The sequence below is a fragment of the Sturnira hondurensis genome, unplaced genomic scaffold, assembly GCF_014824575.4.
Source record: "Sturnira hondurensis isolate 20B ecotype Veracruz unplaced genomic scaffold, ASM1482457v3 Scaffold0004136, whole genome shotgun sequence".
Classification (NCBI taxonomy): domain Eukaryota; kingdom Metazoa; phylum Chordata; class Mammalia; order Chiroptera; family Phyllostomidae; genus Sturnira; species Sturnira hondurensis.
In genome coordinates, this window is record NW_028076767.1 from 22870059 (window position 1) to 22888757 (window position 18699).

Consider the following 18699-nt stretch of genomic DNA (forward strand, 5'->3'; position numbering starts at 1 on the left):
AACTGAAACGTGGACCATGTTGTGAGGAACTTGTGCTGTGTACCTAAACCACGGTAATAGAACTGTGCAGAGTGAGGACTGCCTGTAATGCAAATGTTTCTTTTCTTGCTGGTAGAGCAAACAAAAACATTAAGAACAAATAAAATCCGCGATATTAACTTGGCTTTTATATCAAACATAGCTTGGCCAGTTAATATGTAAGGTAGAAAACAGGAACTACATACATCCTTGGTTCTAGAAGACAATGTTCAGTTAAGGAGAGTGCGTTCCGTTTATGACTCACTCAGTTCTGAGGCAGGTGCATAGCGGCTCCTCGTCTGACAGACGAGGGATAATTGTGTGGCGCCGAGTAATTTGTCTATAGTGGGGTGGAAAGAGCGTGGATTTTGTAGGCACACCTTTAGATGAGTTATTTAATCTGAGTCCTCATTTTCTCACCTGTAAAATGGAAATAAGACATCTTAGAATTGTTGGGAAGGTGAAATGTAAAGAAACTATTGCCATGCCTGACACATGCTGGTTGTCCGATAGTTTTTTTACTTTGCAAACCTAATTTATCATTTAGATTTATGTCCTACAGTTGTTTGGCATTTATTTTGTATTATTCAGTTTGATGCAAAATAAGTGATTTTAGAATTAACACATCTATCATCATTTAAAAGCATGCAATACAAATAATTAAAAATGTAATCTGTTAGCTTCAAAAGTGGTTAATTTTAAAATGGAAACATAATTACTCCCAGTGTTATCAATCATATTTCTCATTAATGATTATTTTTAATTTTAAGGTAAAATTGTTTTTAAAAAGGATATTTGTGTTTTGAGTTTTTGACACAGTTTTATTGATGGGTTTCACTGTACTATTTATTTTCTGAACTTATCCTAGAAAGCATAAAGAATTTTATTTTATATGCAACATATTCTCTAAAAACCTTTGCACATGTTGGCTTCCTTCACTGTGTTGTCTGATGAGTTTCTTACCATTTTACTTTTTCTCTTAACTTTTTTTAAGATACTGAAGTATTTTATGAAATGTGTTAGTTTGGTAAGTTTCACGTGATTTTAGATACTTGTTTTCTGTAGTGTTTTTCCAGTAATGTAGAACTACCACCTATTTAAAATAACTGGCAGAAAGGTTAATGTCATGCTATCTCTGCAAAGGACCCCTCCTGCCTTTTTTTCTACGTGTGACCCATTGTGCATGACATTTGACTCTTAACCTATGCAGGCTTTAGTGAATCAAACTTGTCACTTTCTTCTTTTCTGTAGCCACAGAGGAGAAGAAATCTCTGAAGCGAACTTTTCAGCAGATACAAGAGGAGGAGGATGACGACTACCCTGGAAGCTACTCTCCCCAAGACCCTTCTGCAGGACCCCTCTTGGTAAGTCTTGACCCCCAGAGGCTAGGGCGGAGCGGTTTGGTGAAGTGACTGCTCGTTGGAGTTTATGACCACAAGGTGGTGCTAGTGACCAATAGTATGTGCATCTCTCTGGGTTCTGGATGAAGACCCACCAGGTGAGGCTTGCCAGACAGTGGGCTTGACTTTGTCATTGCATGCCAGGACCTTGGCATGGATTTATGTTTATAGTGCACTTGGAGTTTTTTCACTCCTGTAAATTGAAAATGTTCTTTAAAATCAGATTTCTGTGAAAGGATGTAGAATTTTATTCATGTTCTGCCATGGGCTTTTGAACTGAACCAGTGCTTCATGGCACCCACAAAACACAAATCCAACAAGGGCTGTCACACAGAGATCGAACAACTGTCTCTTTAATCAGAGATGTAGCGAGCCCACTGCTTCAAGGTCTTAAAAACACATACTCAAACCAGGAATCAAACAAAGCATCAGAGCAATTAAAACTATTACACCATAGTGAAGGAATATATATAAAAATATTCTGTACTAGTCAAGGTTTTTTGATCTGTAACTCTTGGCAAATTTCTTCAGAAACAACTTCTTATGAGTACAGTCATAAAGTGAAAAAATGCTTTCTTTGGAAACAAAGAATCAATTTAAAAGCAATTCTGTGCGGAACATACCATTAGCCCCTGTGGAAGGTAGCTGATTATGGATGGATATACCCACCACACAACAGCTTTTCTTTCCAGACCGCAGTTCTGCTTCCAAAGGGGCCAAGATGCGCTTTCACTTCACACATCACAGCATATTCCAGTGGAACCTTAATAAGGTCATGGGGAGGGCCCTCCATAAGAGGGGTGTCAGCAATTCCATCCCAATAACACAAGCTCTGAGGAGCAGAGGAATTCAAGGGAGACAGCAATCCCTTTCTCCTTTCACCCCACCCCAAGTCTGTAACCAAAACACGCTCGTTCCATGAGTTTTGAGACAGCTGTCTGAAGAAGCGAAGAAAATCCCCATGGTTTCAGAGCTTTCCTGGGGAAGAGTATCTCACTGTGTTGAAGATGGGTTTCCCTTCCCTCTCTTTGACGAACTCCACAGGGAAGACCACCCTGGCTGCACGCCCTCTTTGCTGCTCCAGCTGGACTCAGGGCACCTGATGGATTGAGTCTACCCAACAGGATAATGTTTCATTTGGTTAATATTCTTTACATATTCACACATATGTGTTCTGTTTACAGTTTCATAACACGAAACTGAGTCGTGTCATTTACACATTTTTTGAGGTCTGAGGCCCCAATTTTACTGTACTGTGAGGAGTTGTTTTTTTAAATGCTTTGACATGGAAGTTTTACATGATAACTCATAGATTTTCAAAGCACATCCCAATTTTAACTGAAGTCCTGTCAACACATCATTTCTTGTCATCAGTAGTAGGGATTTCTTATCAATTTTCTATTCCTGAAAAGTACTAGCTTGCTACTCAAATCCCACTGTTCAGGAATAATGGACTGTGTTCATGAAGGCCCAGTCTGCAGGGTCTGTTGGTCTCCCATTCTCCACCAAATCTGGGCTCCGGCGGAGAAAGGACAGCAGACTAGAGCCGCATTCGGGGAGTCTGGGGTCCTTGGCTCTGAAGAGAGAGCTAAGGGGTTGGCCACCAGGATCCCTGTGCTGAATTGTTCCCTCCATACTGCAGAAGCCCTGCCATGTCGGTTTGAATGTCAGGAATGATTGTTCTTACAATACCATTTGCCTCCACCTCATTAATTCCAGCTCATTTTTTTTGAAGCCCCATATGTGTTAACGGATAGTGTTTGTGTTTTATTACATAGACTGAGGAACTAATCAAAGCTTTGCAAGACCTGGAAAATGCCGCCTCAGGGGATGCTACTGTCCGCCAGAAAATTGCTTCTTTGCCCCAGGAAGTACAAGATGTTTCTCTACTGGAAAAAATCACAGGTAAGAAGGTAGAGTTTGGGTGAAAGATAGCTCCAGGTCACCAAACCCTAGGGCATATCGAAGTGTGCAGGTAGAGCCTCTCCATTTGGTGTTGGGCACCCTGTCATCGTGGGCTTTGGAAACAGCTCACGTGCTAAACAATGAAGCTGCTGGAATAATCTGAGCTTGAGTAGAGATTCTAGGAGTTGCCGCAGAAATGTGGCGTGCCGCAGCTTGTGGCACTCTCAAGTAGGGTCTGCTGAAAACAGATTGTGCAAATTGTGCGGGTCAGGGCTGGGGGTGGGCATTATACTCATGACCCTCTTACTAAAAAATTAAAGAATTATAATTCAGTACTGTGTGATTTTTGCTCTGCACACTAGCACACCCATGGATGATACTGTCTGGAGTGCCAAGAACTCTAGGTGTGCATTGTTAGTTGTGTCAGTTTGCCCTGTTGGTGATCACCCCCAGTGAAACAGGGAGGGGCAGTTGTCATTATTCTGGCTTTATGCATGAGAAACTGAAAGGAAGGAATGAAGCATGAACTAATATTAATAGAGTGTGCTCTGTGCCAGATACTCCTTCTCTTTGTGGTAGTTAATCTTGTGCGATCACTGAATGCTAATCCCCACGTACATAGGAGGAAATTGAGGCTTTGGGATGTGAGAGGAATGCCCAAGGTCCCATGACTAGTGGGTCTTGGGGTTTCAGCCTGCCCTGCGAAGCCTATATTCTTTCTATTACAGAAGCTCAGGCCTTTCATTCCATTCTTCCAGGAGCCACCGTTTGTCCCTTCCAGTCCCTTGCCTTGACTGCTTCACTAAATTTCTCTGTATCCCTTTGAAGGAAACCAAAGTTGGTTGGGAAATATTTCCTTCATTCAGATATTTGAGGCGCTCTTGGTGTCCCACCCCCATTTCTTCATGGCATAAGTGCCAAAAAGAAAAATAAGGCAGGGGTGTGTGATGGTGGAGATAATTGAAGGAGGTACTGTTATACATGGAAAGACCTTCGGGCAGGAGCAAACTTAGCTGGAGAACACAACACAGAGGCCTTCTAAACCACACCGGAAGCATTTGGTCTCACTCGCTTCCCTGCCTCTGACAGTGAAACCCTGTTGGCTTTAACAGTCAGTTTATTGATCCGTCCTTTTCCCAGCCTTTCACTTCCCTTTAGTCCTCATTTTCTTTGCTTTGCTTAGGTTTTTGTAATCTGTAGTGTAACAGTTCAGAAGTATTAAGTGCATTTACATTGTTGTGCAACCAATTACCAGAATGCCTTTTATCTTGCAAAACTGAAACTCTTTGCCTGTTAAATAACAATTTATTTCCTCCTCCTCCCTCCAGCTCCCCGCAACCACCATTTTTAAATCCAGCTTTTCATCTGTTTCTCTCGAGGATGTGCCCAGCTGACTGTGGCTGCGGAGAACAACCAGCACACATCGGCTGGCTTTTCTTCCTCTTTCTGGGGACAAACCTGCTGTTTTCTAAACAAGCCTTTCTACTTTTTTGCTAGACTTCCTTCTCATCTACTCAAGGGCATTGCTTCAGCAGATCTCCTCTTTGCTCTTGCATCTTTCATTTTCCCCCTGGATCATTTTCCATAGCATAAAAACATCTGGTTTTTTCCCAGGTGATAAAAGTTGTTTCTTCACCCATATCTTCCCCTAGCTACCGCCTTATTGCTCTGTTCTTTCTAGCAAAACATCCTAAATAGATCGTCGGTGCTCATCTGTCTCCATTTCCCTCCTCTATTCTCTTGTGATTCTGCCCTGCTGAAACTGCTCTTAGCAGAGCTGCTGATGACCTCTCTGGTGCTAAATTCGGTAGGCAATATTTTGCCTAGTGTTAACTTGAGGTCATCTTAACTTGGCCTCAGAAACATTTGGCCTGGTTGGTTTCTTTTTCCTGAAAATACTTCCTCGTTTGTTATGGTAGACAGGAAAGTGATCCCCTTAAAATGTTCGTTTCCCGATCCGTAGAACCTGTGAATACTTGTATATCACCTTCTGTGCCAGGGGACACTTTGCAGGTGTGGTTAAGTTAAGGATCTTGCGGTGCTGACATTGTGCTTGTAAGAGGAGGTAGGGAGGAAAGAGAGAGGGAGGTATGACTGTGGCAGCAGAAGTTGGGGCGTGATACACTTTGAAGATGGGAGAAGGGACCACGGTAAGTGTTAAGGGTTATGTTTGTGTTGTTTTAAGCCACTAAGTTTGTGGTAATTTGTTACCGCAGCCATAGGGAATTAGGACCCTGTATTCTCCTGGTTCTCCTTTTCTTTCTCTGGCTATGTCTTTCCAGTTTCCTTTGCTGGTTTCTTCACTTCTCCTTGACCTCTTAATGTTGACCTCTCCTTAGCTCTTTTCTCTAGCTAGGTTCATTGACAGTTTAGCTCATCTAGCTTGATTACTTTAAATAACGGGAGGTTTTTTTCCTACTTAGTGATCCCTAATTTATGTCTCTCGTGTTAACCTCTCTTTTAATCTTGAGATCCGTACATCCAACCTCCTATTCAGTATTACTAATTGGCTGTCTCAGTAGACAATTCAAACATAACCTGCCCCAAACCAGACCTCTGACCTTCCCCTCAAAACCCGTTCTCTCGTAGTCTTCCCCATCTTCACAAAATCCCCCTCATTATTACTGTTGATTGGGACCAAAACCAGTGTGTGACACCTTGCCACCACCCCCATTGCCGTTGACTGGTACCTGGTCTTCCTACTTCCTCCTCGTCCCCCACTCCCAGCCATCCTGCTGTTCTCAACATGGCAGTCAGAGTGATCTGTTAAATTGAAAGTGGGACCGCGTCCCCTCCCCTCCCCCAGTCCCCTAGAGAAACAGCTGGGTCCCTGTCACCACATAGATTTTTACTACTTTCCTGTTGCTCATTGCTCCAGTCGTATGGGCGTCTTGCCTGTCACTCTCCCTTCTAGGGTCTTTGTTCTTGCTGTTCCCTCTGCCTGGACCGATCTTCCCCAAATAGTCCCACTCTTGCCCGGATAGTTCTCTTTTTTTTTTTTTAATTTTTATTTAACTCTTGTTCAAGTACAGTTTTCTTTCTTGTATTCCCAGCCCTGCCCCCCACCCAGTGCTCCCCACCTCTCTCCCATCTCTGCCCCCCACCTTATTTATTGTCCATGTGTCCTTTATACTTGTTCATGTGAGTCCTTCCCCTTTTCCCCTGTGATTCTCTCCCTTCTCCCCTCTGGACCCTGTCAGCACATTCTGTATTTCAGTGTCTTTGGTTACATTTTGCTTGCTTGTTTGTTTTGTTGTTTAGATTCCTGTTAAAGGTGAGATCATATGGTATTTGTCTTTCACTGCCTGGCTTATTTCACTCAGCATAATGCTTTCCGGTTCCACCCATGATGTTGCGAAGGGTATGGAAAACAGTATGGAATTTTCTAAGAAAACTAAAAATAGTTCTCTTCATTCAAGGCCTTGGTTTACGTAGTGTCTCAGTGAAGCCTGCCCTGAGCACCTTATTTAAAATTACAGTCCTCCCTTCCAATGCCTTGTTCTTCCTCCTCTGCCTAGTTTTTCTCCAGAGTTCTTACCTGTGGCTGATAAATAAGTCAAGTACAGTATATTGTTTCTCTGTCTCCCTGAGGGCGTAAACCTGGAGCAGAAAGGTTTTATTCGTTGTGTTGTGTCCCTGCTGTCTCAGAGCCCAGAATAATGCTTTGTGCACAGTAGGAGCCCGGATATTTGCTAAGCCAACTGGAAGGTTTTGAGCAGGGGGTTGACATGTGTAAAAGTCTCACTGGAGTGGGCTTGGTGAAAGGAGGAGAGAGAAGATGGGTGCGGGGCATAGACAGCTCCCTTGAGGAGTGCTGTAAGGGACCTGGGAAATGGGGCCGTAGTTGAGGAGTGGCCCGAGGTCCAAAGACACAGCAGCATGTCTTCGTGCTGATGGTAGTACTCTGGGGGTGGGGGAGAGACGTTGGTGAGGCACAGGGGAACAGGACGCATGCAGAGACTGACCCGGAGTACACGAGGGAATGGGGTGCTTGTGCACTGGGGCAGGGCTGGCTGGGCCGTTCCTGTCTGGCAGGGCGCAGCGCCTGCGGACTGCCACAGGTAAGTTCTCTGAAGTGAGCATCTCGCTGCTGCATTTTAATTGCATTTTTTCTGTAGTTTATAAAGCTATTACAAGTTATTTTTCTGGGTTGAATTATTTGTGTGAATGAATTGTATCCTTTGTACAAGTTCTTATGAGGGAGAATTAACATTTAAAAAATTCTAAATATTTGTGATTTCCTAGCAGTTTTTTGCCGCAAGTACTTAAACATCTTAATGATTTAACCATTTAAAAAAATTTAGTTAAAGCTAAAACCAGCCTCACCACCCCAGCAGCTTATTCCCAGACTGGACTGCCAATCTGAGGCAGGACTCAAAAAAAAAATGAGTTATGTTCTGCAGGGCAGGCCCCTTGTAGTGCAGCCTTCCCCCACTAGGTGAGTGTTCTAGGAACCCATCTGTATCAGTGTGCCAGCTGGCACTGTTGTGAGAGGCTGGGTTTGGCTCCAGGGAATTTTTTTTGAAGACTCGGTGCGTTTGCCCATTTCAAGATGGGTGATTTATGAGTGCCCCTGCCCACACCGCTCTGAGTGTTCAGAAGTTTTTGACCAAAAACAACATGCCTCCCATGGCCCACCTTCCTATTCACCTGATCTCACCCCAGGTGACCTTTTTTTTTGTTTCCCTGGATGAAAAAAAAAGTCCTCAGAGGGGAACATTTTGCTGATGTGGAAGAGGTGAAACAAAAAACGGAAGCACTAAAAGGCATTAAAACCAACAAGTTCAAAACCTTTTGAGCAGTGGAAAAAACGTCTTGATGAGTGTATTGCATCAAATAGTAGTTGAAGGTGACTGAAGTTTAAACGTGTAAGAATAAATACACAGTTTTTTTATAAATAAATGTTGGGGTTTTTGAGGTTCCCCCCTCCTCCACTGTCCTCTTTGCCCTCCGTGACTGAGATCATCTCTTCCCTTTGTGTTCTGTCTGGCTCACTCCTCCTTCACCAAAAGCGGCTTGTTGTTTCCCTCCCCTGAAGTGGGTAGAAGTGCCCGGTCTTTGGGTCAGACCTAATTTGGAATTCCTCGACTGTCCATCTCCCAATATTCATATTAAGAAAGCACCTAGCCCTGGCTGGCGTAGCTCAATGGATTGAGCGCGGGCCTGCGAACCAGAAGATCGCGGTTCGATTCCCAGTCAGGGCACATGCCTGGGTTGCAGGCCGGTTCCCTGCAGGCCAACTCCCAGCAGGGAACGCACGAAGGGCAACCATACATTGATGTTTCTCTCCCTCTCTCCTTCCCCTCTAAAGATAAATAAGTAAAATTAAAAAAAAAAAAAAAAAAAAGAAAGCACCTAAATGCCCAACAGTTTGCCAGAGAAACTATGTTGGGAATTCTTAATTCCCAGTTACCTGTGAGAATGCTGAGGTCTCTCAGCTCTGACAGCTTGTAATAGTGGCAGCTGTTTAACTCATTTTTTGTCCCTACAACTGTTGGGGTCCCTGATGCTCTTTGTTTCAAAACATCCATCCACTCTTCTGATCCTTAAAGGCCTTTTAAAAATGAGGCATACACCTTTAAGGTCTAATGACACTACTACACATGTGTAGTTAATTACATTTGTTCTTTTTAAATATAGGTCATCCTTTTGTCTCTTCTCATTTCCCAATGTTGAGCCTTTTTCATCACTTCTTTCTGAGAATACCCTGTCTTGTGCTTTGATACTTTGGTACAGTTTTTTGTTTTTTTTTCTAAACAATGAATTACAACCCATCAATTGGAGATGAAATCAATCTGGTAGGTAATAATCGGCATCGTTTTTTAATGGAATGGAAGATAGAACATTTTGCACATGGTAAATAAGTAGTTTTATGAAATTTGTTTCATTTATATGTGTTTATATAAGTATAAACTTATTACTTATCACTATGGGTCATACTCAAAAGCATTTAGAAATAAGTCTTTTATCAGACCAGGTATTTTGCTGAACGGAAGAAGAAAGCTAATACCCAGTTTGAAGGCTTGACTAGTGTAAGAGGCAGAGTCCAGCAGGTCCATTTCAGAGGCCTGGTTTGGAGTCCCAACGTCTTAGCTAATGATACTGAACCTATTGTGTAATTCCTTTTTTAAAGATTTTTATTTATTTTTACAGAGGGAAAGGGAGGAAGACAGAGAAACATCAGTGTGTGATTGCCTCTCCCCACCCCCTACTGGGGACCTGGTTCACAACCCAGGCATGGGCCCTGGTTGGGAATCAACCTGTCAGGCCTTCAGTTTGCAGGCTGGCACTCAGTCCACTGAGCCACACCAGCCAGGGTTAATTTTTTTTCCTTTTAGTGTCCACATCCAAGAAGTGAGTGCTAGCTTTTGTATTTCATATTGTGCTTGATAGCGTTTGTATTTTGTATTTCAGAGTATTATTCAAAGAATACGTAACAAAAATAATACGAATGAAAGCCCTTTTGAAATTGTCAGGGACTAGGAGAATTTGTCCCATGTAGACATTAAATCTTTCCATTTGTTTTATGTGTAGAACTTTTGCAGGAATAGGCACTTAGAAACGTTAGCCAGATTCTTCTCCCTGTACAGTTGCCTCACTTCAAGTAATTTAGAAAGGCCCTGTCTTGTTGACAGGGGTGTGCGCCTTTGGGTTCCTCTGTCAGCCAGTTGAGTGTTTGTTCGTCCACAGGTTCTGGCTCCTTCTTGGATTCTGTACTTTTGGAGAGAAGCTGTTAACCTCCCCCAGAAATGTTTGCAATGGTGCCTATGTGATTTGTATATTGTCTTTATTTTTTTGGTCTCATTTGTACTTAGACAAAGAGGCAGCTGAACGTCTTTCAAAAACAGTAGATGAAGCATGTCTGTTACTAGCAGAATATAACGGGCGCCTGGCGGCAGAGCTGGAAGACCGGCGCCAGCTGGCTCGGATGTTGGTGGAGTATACCCAGAACCAGAAAGATGTCTTGTCAGAAAAGGAGAAAAAACTAGAAGTGAGTACCTCTACGCAAGGCAGACCTACACCTCCCAAGTTTCCTGTGGCCTGAATAGGAGGTTTTTGTTATGCCTTAATGAACACTTTTTTTTTTTTGTCTTTTAAAAATGCATGAGGTGAGAACATCATTCAGATACTGCAATTATGGGAACCTAATTGAAAATTGAAGTCACATTTTTGTATATCCAAGAAAGAACAAATTGAAATGCAGGAAACACATGATGAACTCTTAAATTCCAGCATTTAGGATCTTAACCTTGTTTTAGTTTGAACTCACATTTTTTAAAAATTGTAGATTGAGGTACAAAAAGAACAGGAGTCAGCAAAATCAAAGACTGTTTATTTGGTGGTATCTGGGAAGTACTTAAATTTTTTCTTTCTTTAGGATAATATTAAGATTTATTTCGACTTAATCATGCTAAAGCTAGTAAGTAGTTTGCCTCTAAGCCGTGTCTGTGATTAGTTCTAAAATTCAGTCATGTTTAGGGAGCCCAGTTCTCAATCTGTTGGGAAGGGACCAGTTTTTACCCCGAGTTGACATTAGTCTGAATGCCTTTGGGAAGAACTAGTTCCTCACCATGCATTTGTTTGGATGTTAATTAAGTGTGAAGTGGTTTAACATTGGTGCTTAGTCCCTTGAGGTAACACAACCACCATTGAGGACATTTGGGAACTTTTCCTTGCTCCAGGCTACTAGACCTCCTTTTCAGTAGAGTCTGCTCCTCTTGCTTCCTTCAGAGACATAGAGAAGAGTTGCAGCCAGTGGTTTGGGACTGGAGGACAGTTTTGAGTTGGAGAAGTAATCACTGTTGCAAAAATACCAGAGTAGATAAGGGGGGCATAGCCCTCCTGCTGCACTCTGCACTCGGGAAACACTGTTCTGTGGTACCGCGGGGTGGGGGGGGGGGCGGAATTGAGCCGCTTCTGTGGCTGAGATTGTTGTTTGCCTTTGAACACAGTCATCTGACTTGAGAAGGGAAATGAGTGATGGGTACTTTTTATCACATCCTTACCTTCAGTGATTATGAGAGTGATGATGGGTAGTGGTATTGGGAACTTCATATTCCTGGCCAGATTGAAAGTGGAAGATGGGAAACGGCTGTAAAAATAGTACGGCTTGGATTTAGAAATCAACACTGACCAAAAATCCTAAAGGGAGTTTCCAGGCGGTACCAGACGGTCCTTTATCTGAAACTCTCGTCTTTCACTGAGGAAGCATTTTTAGCACTGTGCCCCGGGACTAATAAGAGAGTGTAATTAATGATTCTGGTTGTAAGTCACCATGCCATCTGTTGAACTGCCCCTTGGCGACACATTAAGGGCTTTCTCTGATCTGTCAGACATTGATTATCATGAGCAGCTGTTGTTGGGTGGCGAGCAACCGCAGAGGACAGTCTTTGAGAAGAGATGGGCTTGGTAGAGTCGATTAATTCTTTGTTCGTTCTGCTCCCTCACAATGGCACTTTCCTCCCCACCTGGGGGATTGTTCTGGCAGCTGTGTGCCCAGTGGTTTGCTAAATGCCCTGAGAGGTCATTAAGGCAGAGACATGATCAGAGATTTGGGTCCGTTCTGAGCACTCCAGCCTAAATTTCTCTGCTTATCTGGGCATTAGAATTCCATTGCTTAAGAATCAAAGCAGGAAGGCCCCCCCCCACACACACACACTGAGAAATACAGATTCTGAACTAAAGGTTTTTATCCCAAGGCATGTCTCAGCCATTTGAGCAAAATCATTTTTTTTTAAATGGAGCTAAATTTGCAGTATTTAAAAAAGCAAACGACTAGCTACAACATAAGATGTTGAGAGATGGTTTTAGTTCTTTAAGCTTGCTGAAAATGCGAACTGTCTGCTCTCTAGAACGTAGGACTTTTGTCTCACGCCATGTAGTAGGGCTGCTCCTATTTCAGTACCTCCTCACCGTGGAGGTAAAACTTGCTCTGTCCCACTCGAAAGATGCGTTATTACTGTGAATTCTTCCAGGTCTCCCACAAGCCCCGTATTGATGAAGATAATACATAAAACATATCTCCCTTTTTTAACACTCATTTTTTTAACCCTGCTTGTTCTTGTTTTAAAACTGCCACACCAGAATGCTAATGAAATCTGCTTTTATTTTTTAAATCTTTTCATTGTTTTCAGTGCATAAATACATGGAATACTTAGAACTTTAGGAATGTAATTATTTGTTTGAGAGTCTGTTTTCTTCTCAGAGTTCTAATTTCTTCACTCATTTTTCTTAAGTTTATATAAACATTTGTTCTGTGAGTGAAATTCAGCACTTGCTTTGATCTCCTTCTATGTTGAAGTTTCTTTTTTTTTTAAGTTGCTTGAAAAGTGGTTTATCTACAGATATTTTTTAATTGAGAAATTTACAGAACACTAAAAGTAACCATTTTGTAGTCCAAAATATTTCACAGTTCGTTACACCAAAAGAAAATCCCATACCCATTACCCGGTCACGCCTTGTGTCCCCTTTCTCTTAACCCCTGAAAACCCCCAGTCTGCTTTCTGTCTGTGGGTTTGCCTGTGCTGGGTGTTTCATACAATGGTGTTTGGCTTCTTCCACTTACCATATGAATTGGAGGTTCAGCCGCATTGCGGCATGTATTAGTACTTCATTCTTTTGCTAAATGGTTCATTGTATGCGGTATACAACAATTTGCCCGTTCGTTTGTTGATGAACATTTGGGTTGTTTCCACCTTTTGGCCATTACGAATACTGCTATAAAAACTTGTGTACAAGTTTTTATTTTTCTTGGGTATGTGTATGCCTAGGAATGGAATCGGACTCGTAAGACAATTCTGTCTTCAACTTTTGGAGGAACCACCAGACTGTTTCCCATGACGGGGGCACTGTTTTACATTCCCACTAGCAATGTGTGGGAGTTCCAGTGCTGTCTTCTTTAAATCCTAGCACATATGAAGTGGGAACTCGTGATTTTGATTTGCACTTTCCTAGTGATTAATGATTGAATATCTCTGCATGTTTCTTGTACATCTTTTTTTGAGAAACATCTATTCAAGTCCTTTTGGCCCATAAATGGGCCAAAAATTTGCCCATTTTTGAATTGGGTTGTTTATTTTGCTGTTGCTGAATTTCAAGAGTTCTCTGTACATTTTAGGTAATAGACTCTTACTAGCTATATGATTTACAAATATGTCCCCCCATCGTATGTTTTAACCACTTTCTTTATAATGCCTTTTGAAGCCCATAAGCTTTTAATTTTGATGAGTTCTAATATCTGTTTTTGTTGTTGTTACATATGTTTTGGTGTCATGTTTAAGAATCCATAGCCAAATCCCAGGGCATGAAAATTTACTCAGGTATATTCTTCTAATTTTATAGCTTTAGCTTTTACATTTAGGTCACATTTGAGTTAATTTTTATGTATGGTATGAGGTAGCGACCAGCTTTGTGCTTTGCATGTGGCTATCCAGTTGTCCCAGCACCATTTGTTGGAGAGACTGTTCTTTCCCTCACTAAATGAATGCTTGGCACTTTTGTCAAAACTCAGCTGGCCAGAGAGATGTGGGTTTATTTCTGGACTCCCCATTCTGTTCTGTTGATCTGTGTGCCTGTCCTGTGCTAGTACCATACTATTTTCATCGCTGTGGCCTCATACATAGTAAGATCAGAAAATGTGGGTCCTCAAACTCTGTCCTTTTCTTTCAATATTATTTTTACTCTCAAGGGCCTCTTGCAGCTCCTTATGAATTGGAGGATCAGCTTTTCCATTTCTGCACCCAAAAAAGGCTGTTGGAATTCTAATAGGGATTGCATTCTCCTAAGTCTTCCCATCCATGAACTTGAGATTTCTTTCCATTTTTTTTATATCTTTTTAAATTTCTGCTGCAGAGTTTTTAAAAACATGCTAGGGTGCCACTTACTGATGCATTTGATTTTACAGAAGCTCTGTTCAGGTGCCATAGGTGTCCCGGACCACCACAGAAGGTAGTGGTGCATGTTGCCTTTCGGTAGGCTGTGTTTACCCTCCTCTGAAAGGCAGTGAGTACATGTGTGCGTGCCCGCTCAGTAAAGCTGCTGAGGCACGGTCGTGGCAGCCAGCTTCACTCTGCAGACCGAAGTGGCACATGGAAGCCTGGCTGTCTAGGTGTAAAATCTAACAGGGCTGTTGAACTGGGTGGAATGAGAGATCATGTAGTCTGGCTTCAGAGTGGGTGAAGGACTCGAGACACAGAGAAGGGAGTTAGGAACGGACCAGGGATGGAATCCGAGGCAGACATCCTACAGCTTTTCATCAGGTTTGTGGTTTGGTTTGGTTTGTTTCTTTTAGATTTGATTCCATTAGGTCAACAGCTGGAAGACATTCTCCACAGAAGAGTAGCCAAAGTTGAATTATTTGAACAATTCTCAAGAACTTTGTTTTAGAGAAATGACATCTTATCTAGCGGGATTAAGATAGTTGCATCGTGCATTCCAGTCTCCTCCAGTACATACCTTTCTAAAGTTTGAGAGTACCCACTCTGCTACCAAGACTCTGAATACCGAGTCCTCCCTGTGACTGTGTGTTCTTGCTCTGAGGTCGGGGAGGGAGAATTGGCTCACTGAACTTGAAGCTGCTGTTGTTTCCCCCCAGCTTGGCACCTTCCCCTTGGCCGAATGAATTCTCAGGAGGAGAGCCTTCTACTTCAGACAGCACAGCAGGGAAAGGGGACATGGCCCAAATGCTGTGTGACTCTTCACATTTCTGTTTGTAATTTGGTTATAACAACTTGAGAAATTCTTTGGCTATGGTGGAGGAAGTACTAAACCAAACTGATGGCCATCTGTTGTTTTGGCAGCGTCACCCACCTTCCTGCAGGGTGCAGATGGTTGGAAGCATTCATTTCAATATTGGGATAGGCAATAGGTGGAGGCAGAGAGTCCACTTTGGAGTGAATTCTCCCCATTGCCCGTGATGATCAAAGCCAGTATCTCATTGTCCATTATGGGCATATGGAACCGGTGATCTAACCCTCATTTCAGATGAAAGAACAGAGCTCAGGGCTTCTGTGCGCAGTGTAAGGTCACAGAGGAAATCACGAGGACCAGCACCCTGATCTCTTGACTCCTGACTCTGGGAAAAACGGAGAGGCTTCACCTGGGGCTGACTCTCGAGGCTCTGGGTAGCCTCGCCCCGCCTGCTTACCAGTCCTTTGCACCCACTGCCCTCCTTTGCCTGTAATTCTTTCCTCCTAGCACTAGCAGTGCTGGCAGCACCATGGGCTGTTAGAACAGTTGTCGCAAAGGTCAGGGATCAAGGGGTGTTGTCCTCAACTTTCCCCACATAGCAGGCCCTGGTTCGCTCACTGCTGTTTCATCCCTGCTTTGGTGTGGAAGCCCTTTCCCCCCAGGTTTCCCTCCAGTAGGTGAGGACTTTTCTCGAGTTGTATAGTTCTATGAGTAATAATGGAGTTTAGAGGCTGTATGTTGGGTGTTTGGCTTCCTTTCATTCATGTCAGTCGCTGCTGACCCTTACAGCTCTGGCCAGATTTGCCATTAGAACATCAAGGTGCGTGTATGTGTAGGTATGTGTGTGTATTCTTTCCATATCACAGCGTGAAACCTTTAGTGTTTCTCCATCTTTTTTCCCTCCAGGAAAAAAAAAAGCCGCATTATAATCATTGTAATGTACTTTGTGTACTGGGTAACCCAGGGCCGTGGTTCACCAGCGTTAGAGGCTTCCCATAGAAAAAGTGCCGTGATTTCAAAGTTCTCCCACCTCGAATTCCCTCCTCTCAGCCGTAGCATCATTTCCATGGGTATAGCCCAACTCGTGTTGATCCCTCCTGCTTTCCGGGAGAGCTCTGCTGAGTTTTAGCTGGTGCATGTAGTACTCGTTTTTTGTGTTTGTAAATTACATGTATACGTATTGTCCGAACATTCTGGGCCCCTTGTCACTGGGCTCCTGCCAAAACAGTCACTCTTAGTCAGCTCATACTGTCGGTTCTCTATTTCTTTTATCCAGATTATAAAAGAAACACATCACAGGAAACCTGGTTGGGGGGGTGGGGTCATTCCTCAGTATTAAATCATACTCTAATTATGGTGTAGTTCCTTTATTTTTTTTCCTATTTTAAAATTAAAAGGATCATAATTATTTCCTTTGAGCTAGCTCTCAGTATTGGGATTGTTTTTTCCTATAAATTTCTAAGTGTGGATTCTCTGTGTATTCGCAGCTATCTGCCTGTCTTACAGTACGCTGAAGATGGTACAGATTTCAAGATGTTTGACACCAATTTGCATTTCTGCCTTAGACGTTTTTTAAGCATCTTAAGCAGTCTAGAATTTTATTGTGTTTTATAAACAGACAAGATGTGTTAAAGAATAATCTTTGTTTTATGAAGAAAAGAACATTGAGTAGTTTAATGCGACACACAGGATCACTCTTCTGAGTTTCAGTTATCTGTTTACATTTGAAACAGCTGTGGGAAAATAGTAGCTACTTATTATAGCATTGGCTTCAGTGAGCGCAACTTTGAGAGCAGAGTTCAGGTTACGGAAACTTGAGCTCCTGTCTATGTGTCTGACCCAATAGGTACATGTTATTTTGAGCAAAGCTCTAATGTTAGACTTTTTAAGTATCTCTACTAGAGTCATAACTCGTTTCATTGTACTTCACTGTATTGCATTTCACAGATGTTGTGATTTTTACAAATTGAAAGCAAGACCCTCCCCCAGCAAAAAGAGTACAACTTACTTTATTGTGGTGGCCTGCAACTGAGCCCGCTAATCCTGCAAGGTGTGTCTGCACTGTAAGGAGGGCCTTCTTCTCCCACTTCCACTTGTGATCTTTGAAGAAAGTCAAATTGCATTGCAGTGCACTTTACCATTTTGAAAATTACATCTCTGACTTCGTTTTCTTCTCTGTAAAATGTGGGGTTTGAAATAAGGTCAGAAAGAGTCATTTTCCATGATTAGGGCAAAGATGCTCATGGTTGTGATCAGAAGTCAAAATGGAGCCTTTGCAAACGAGGCCCAGGAGCTCCTGAGGCGCGGCGGGCTTCCTGGGAAGCTGTGGTGCTGCTGGCCGTCATTCAGGCGGTGCAGCCTCCGTGTGTGTTCTCGCTCATATTCGGATCCTGTGAGCGTCTTCAGGAAACAGTGTGGACGGTTCTCTTGCCGTTAGATACTTTGAGAATTTTAAGCTATTCTCCTTCCTTTAGAAGTAGGGTGGCTGAAGGTGCCCTCAGCAGGCAGAATACTTCGCCTCTTTAATACATACATACATGCATTTAAACCTCATGCCCAGGAGCACACCCTGCACCACTGCCGCTGTCTCTTTTTAACTAAGACTGATGCTGTTTTCCCTTGCTGCCTCCGGACCCACTGCAGCGCGGTGTGCCTATCTGCATTCCACTGAAGGGGCCGGGCGTCGTCAGAATCCCCCAACCCGTGGTCTCCTGTCGAAAAGGAAAAGATATCTCTCAGTTTCTCTCTCCCATCTCGCTTTTTTCTTTTTGACCCTCCGTATAGCATTTGCTGCTGCTATTTATTATCCTTTGTTGTTTTTCCTTCTCCAGGTTCTACACCCACTCTCTGCTGGTTCTGGATTTGTGGGGGGGGCGGGTGTTGTTTTTGTCCTTTAATGTGCTTTTCTCCATCCTTGCCCTGTAAATGTTGGTATTCCTTTAGCTGTTTTCTTCTGGGCCTTTTCCTTGAGTGACATACTTTAAGTGTGCTGATGGCTTCAGTACAGGTCTCTAGTCCAAGCCCACCCTTGTACTTCAGACCCTTATGTGTATCTTATTTCCACAGACAACTCAAACTTAATGTGGCCAGAACAGACCATCTCTTTCTCGTCAGCTTTCCCTTCCTTCTCTTTCCCCGTCTTGGAGAATGGCATTGTTGTCATTGTGGGAAGACACTAGTGCTCCTCCGGTGTTTCTCCCCTCACTTTTTTCACCTCCCAAACCACCCAGCTGCCTCTTGTCCCGGACTCCCCTGTAGCCCCTCCCCCTCTGCTGCACCTCCCTAGACAGCCTCCTGTCACGTGTCTTCCATGTTGGAGTAATTATCGATTGTGATTTTTATCTCCTCAGTTGTTCTGGAACAACCTGTCCACCTCATCTTTGTCTGCCTGCACTTCCGCCGCCTCAGTCCATACTGCCGTTGTCTCTCAGCTGACTCCCTGCAGAAGCCTCGTTACTGCTCCACCTGCATTTGTTCTGTGTCCTGTAATCCATTCTTCACGTGGCAGCCCTGTGGCCTTTTCAGAATGCACCTCTGAGCATGTCATTCCCCTGTTTAAATACTTACAAGGCTTCTCACTGCTCCTAGAATACAGGCCCAGATCCTTGCTGTGTCACCTGCCCCTCCTTGCCACGCACCCCTGGTTTTGTCTCTTTTTTGTTTTTGGCTTTACATGTGCTACACTCTG

General features: G+C 43.1%; 1 protein-coding gene across 2 annotated transcripts in view; it reads left to right on the forward strand.

Moving 5' to 3' along the window:
• The window catches only part of RPRD1B (regulation of nuclear pre-mRNA domain containing 1B), a 51642-nt gene that overhangs the window by 22238 nt on the left and 10705 nt on the right, over nt 1-18699 (forward strand). For both annotated transcript variants that reach the window (XM_037044040.1, XM_037044039.1), the window contains 3 exons: nt 1270-1382; nt 3197-3323; nt 10139-10314. In XM_037044040.1, the coding sequence (XP_036899935.1) occupies nt 1270-1382; nt 3197-3323; nt 10139-10314 (416 nt within the window). The remainder of the gene's footprint in view (nt 1-1269; nt 1383-3196; nt 3324-10138; nt 10315-18699) is intronic.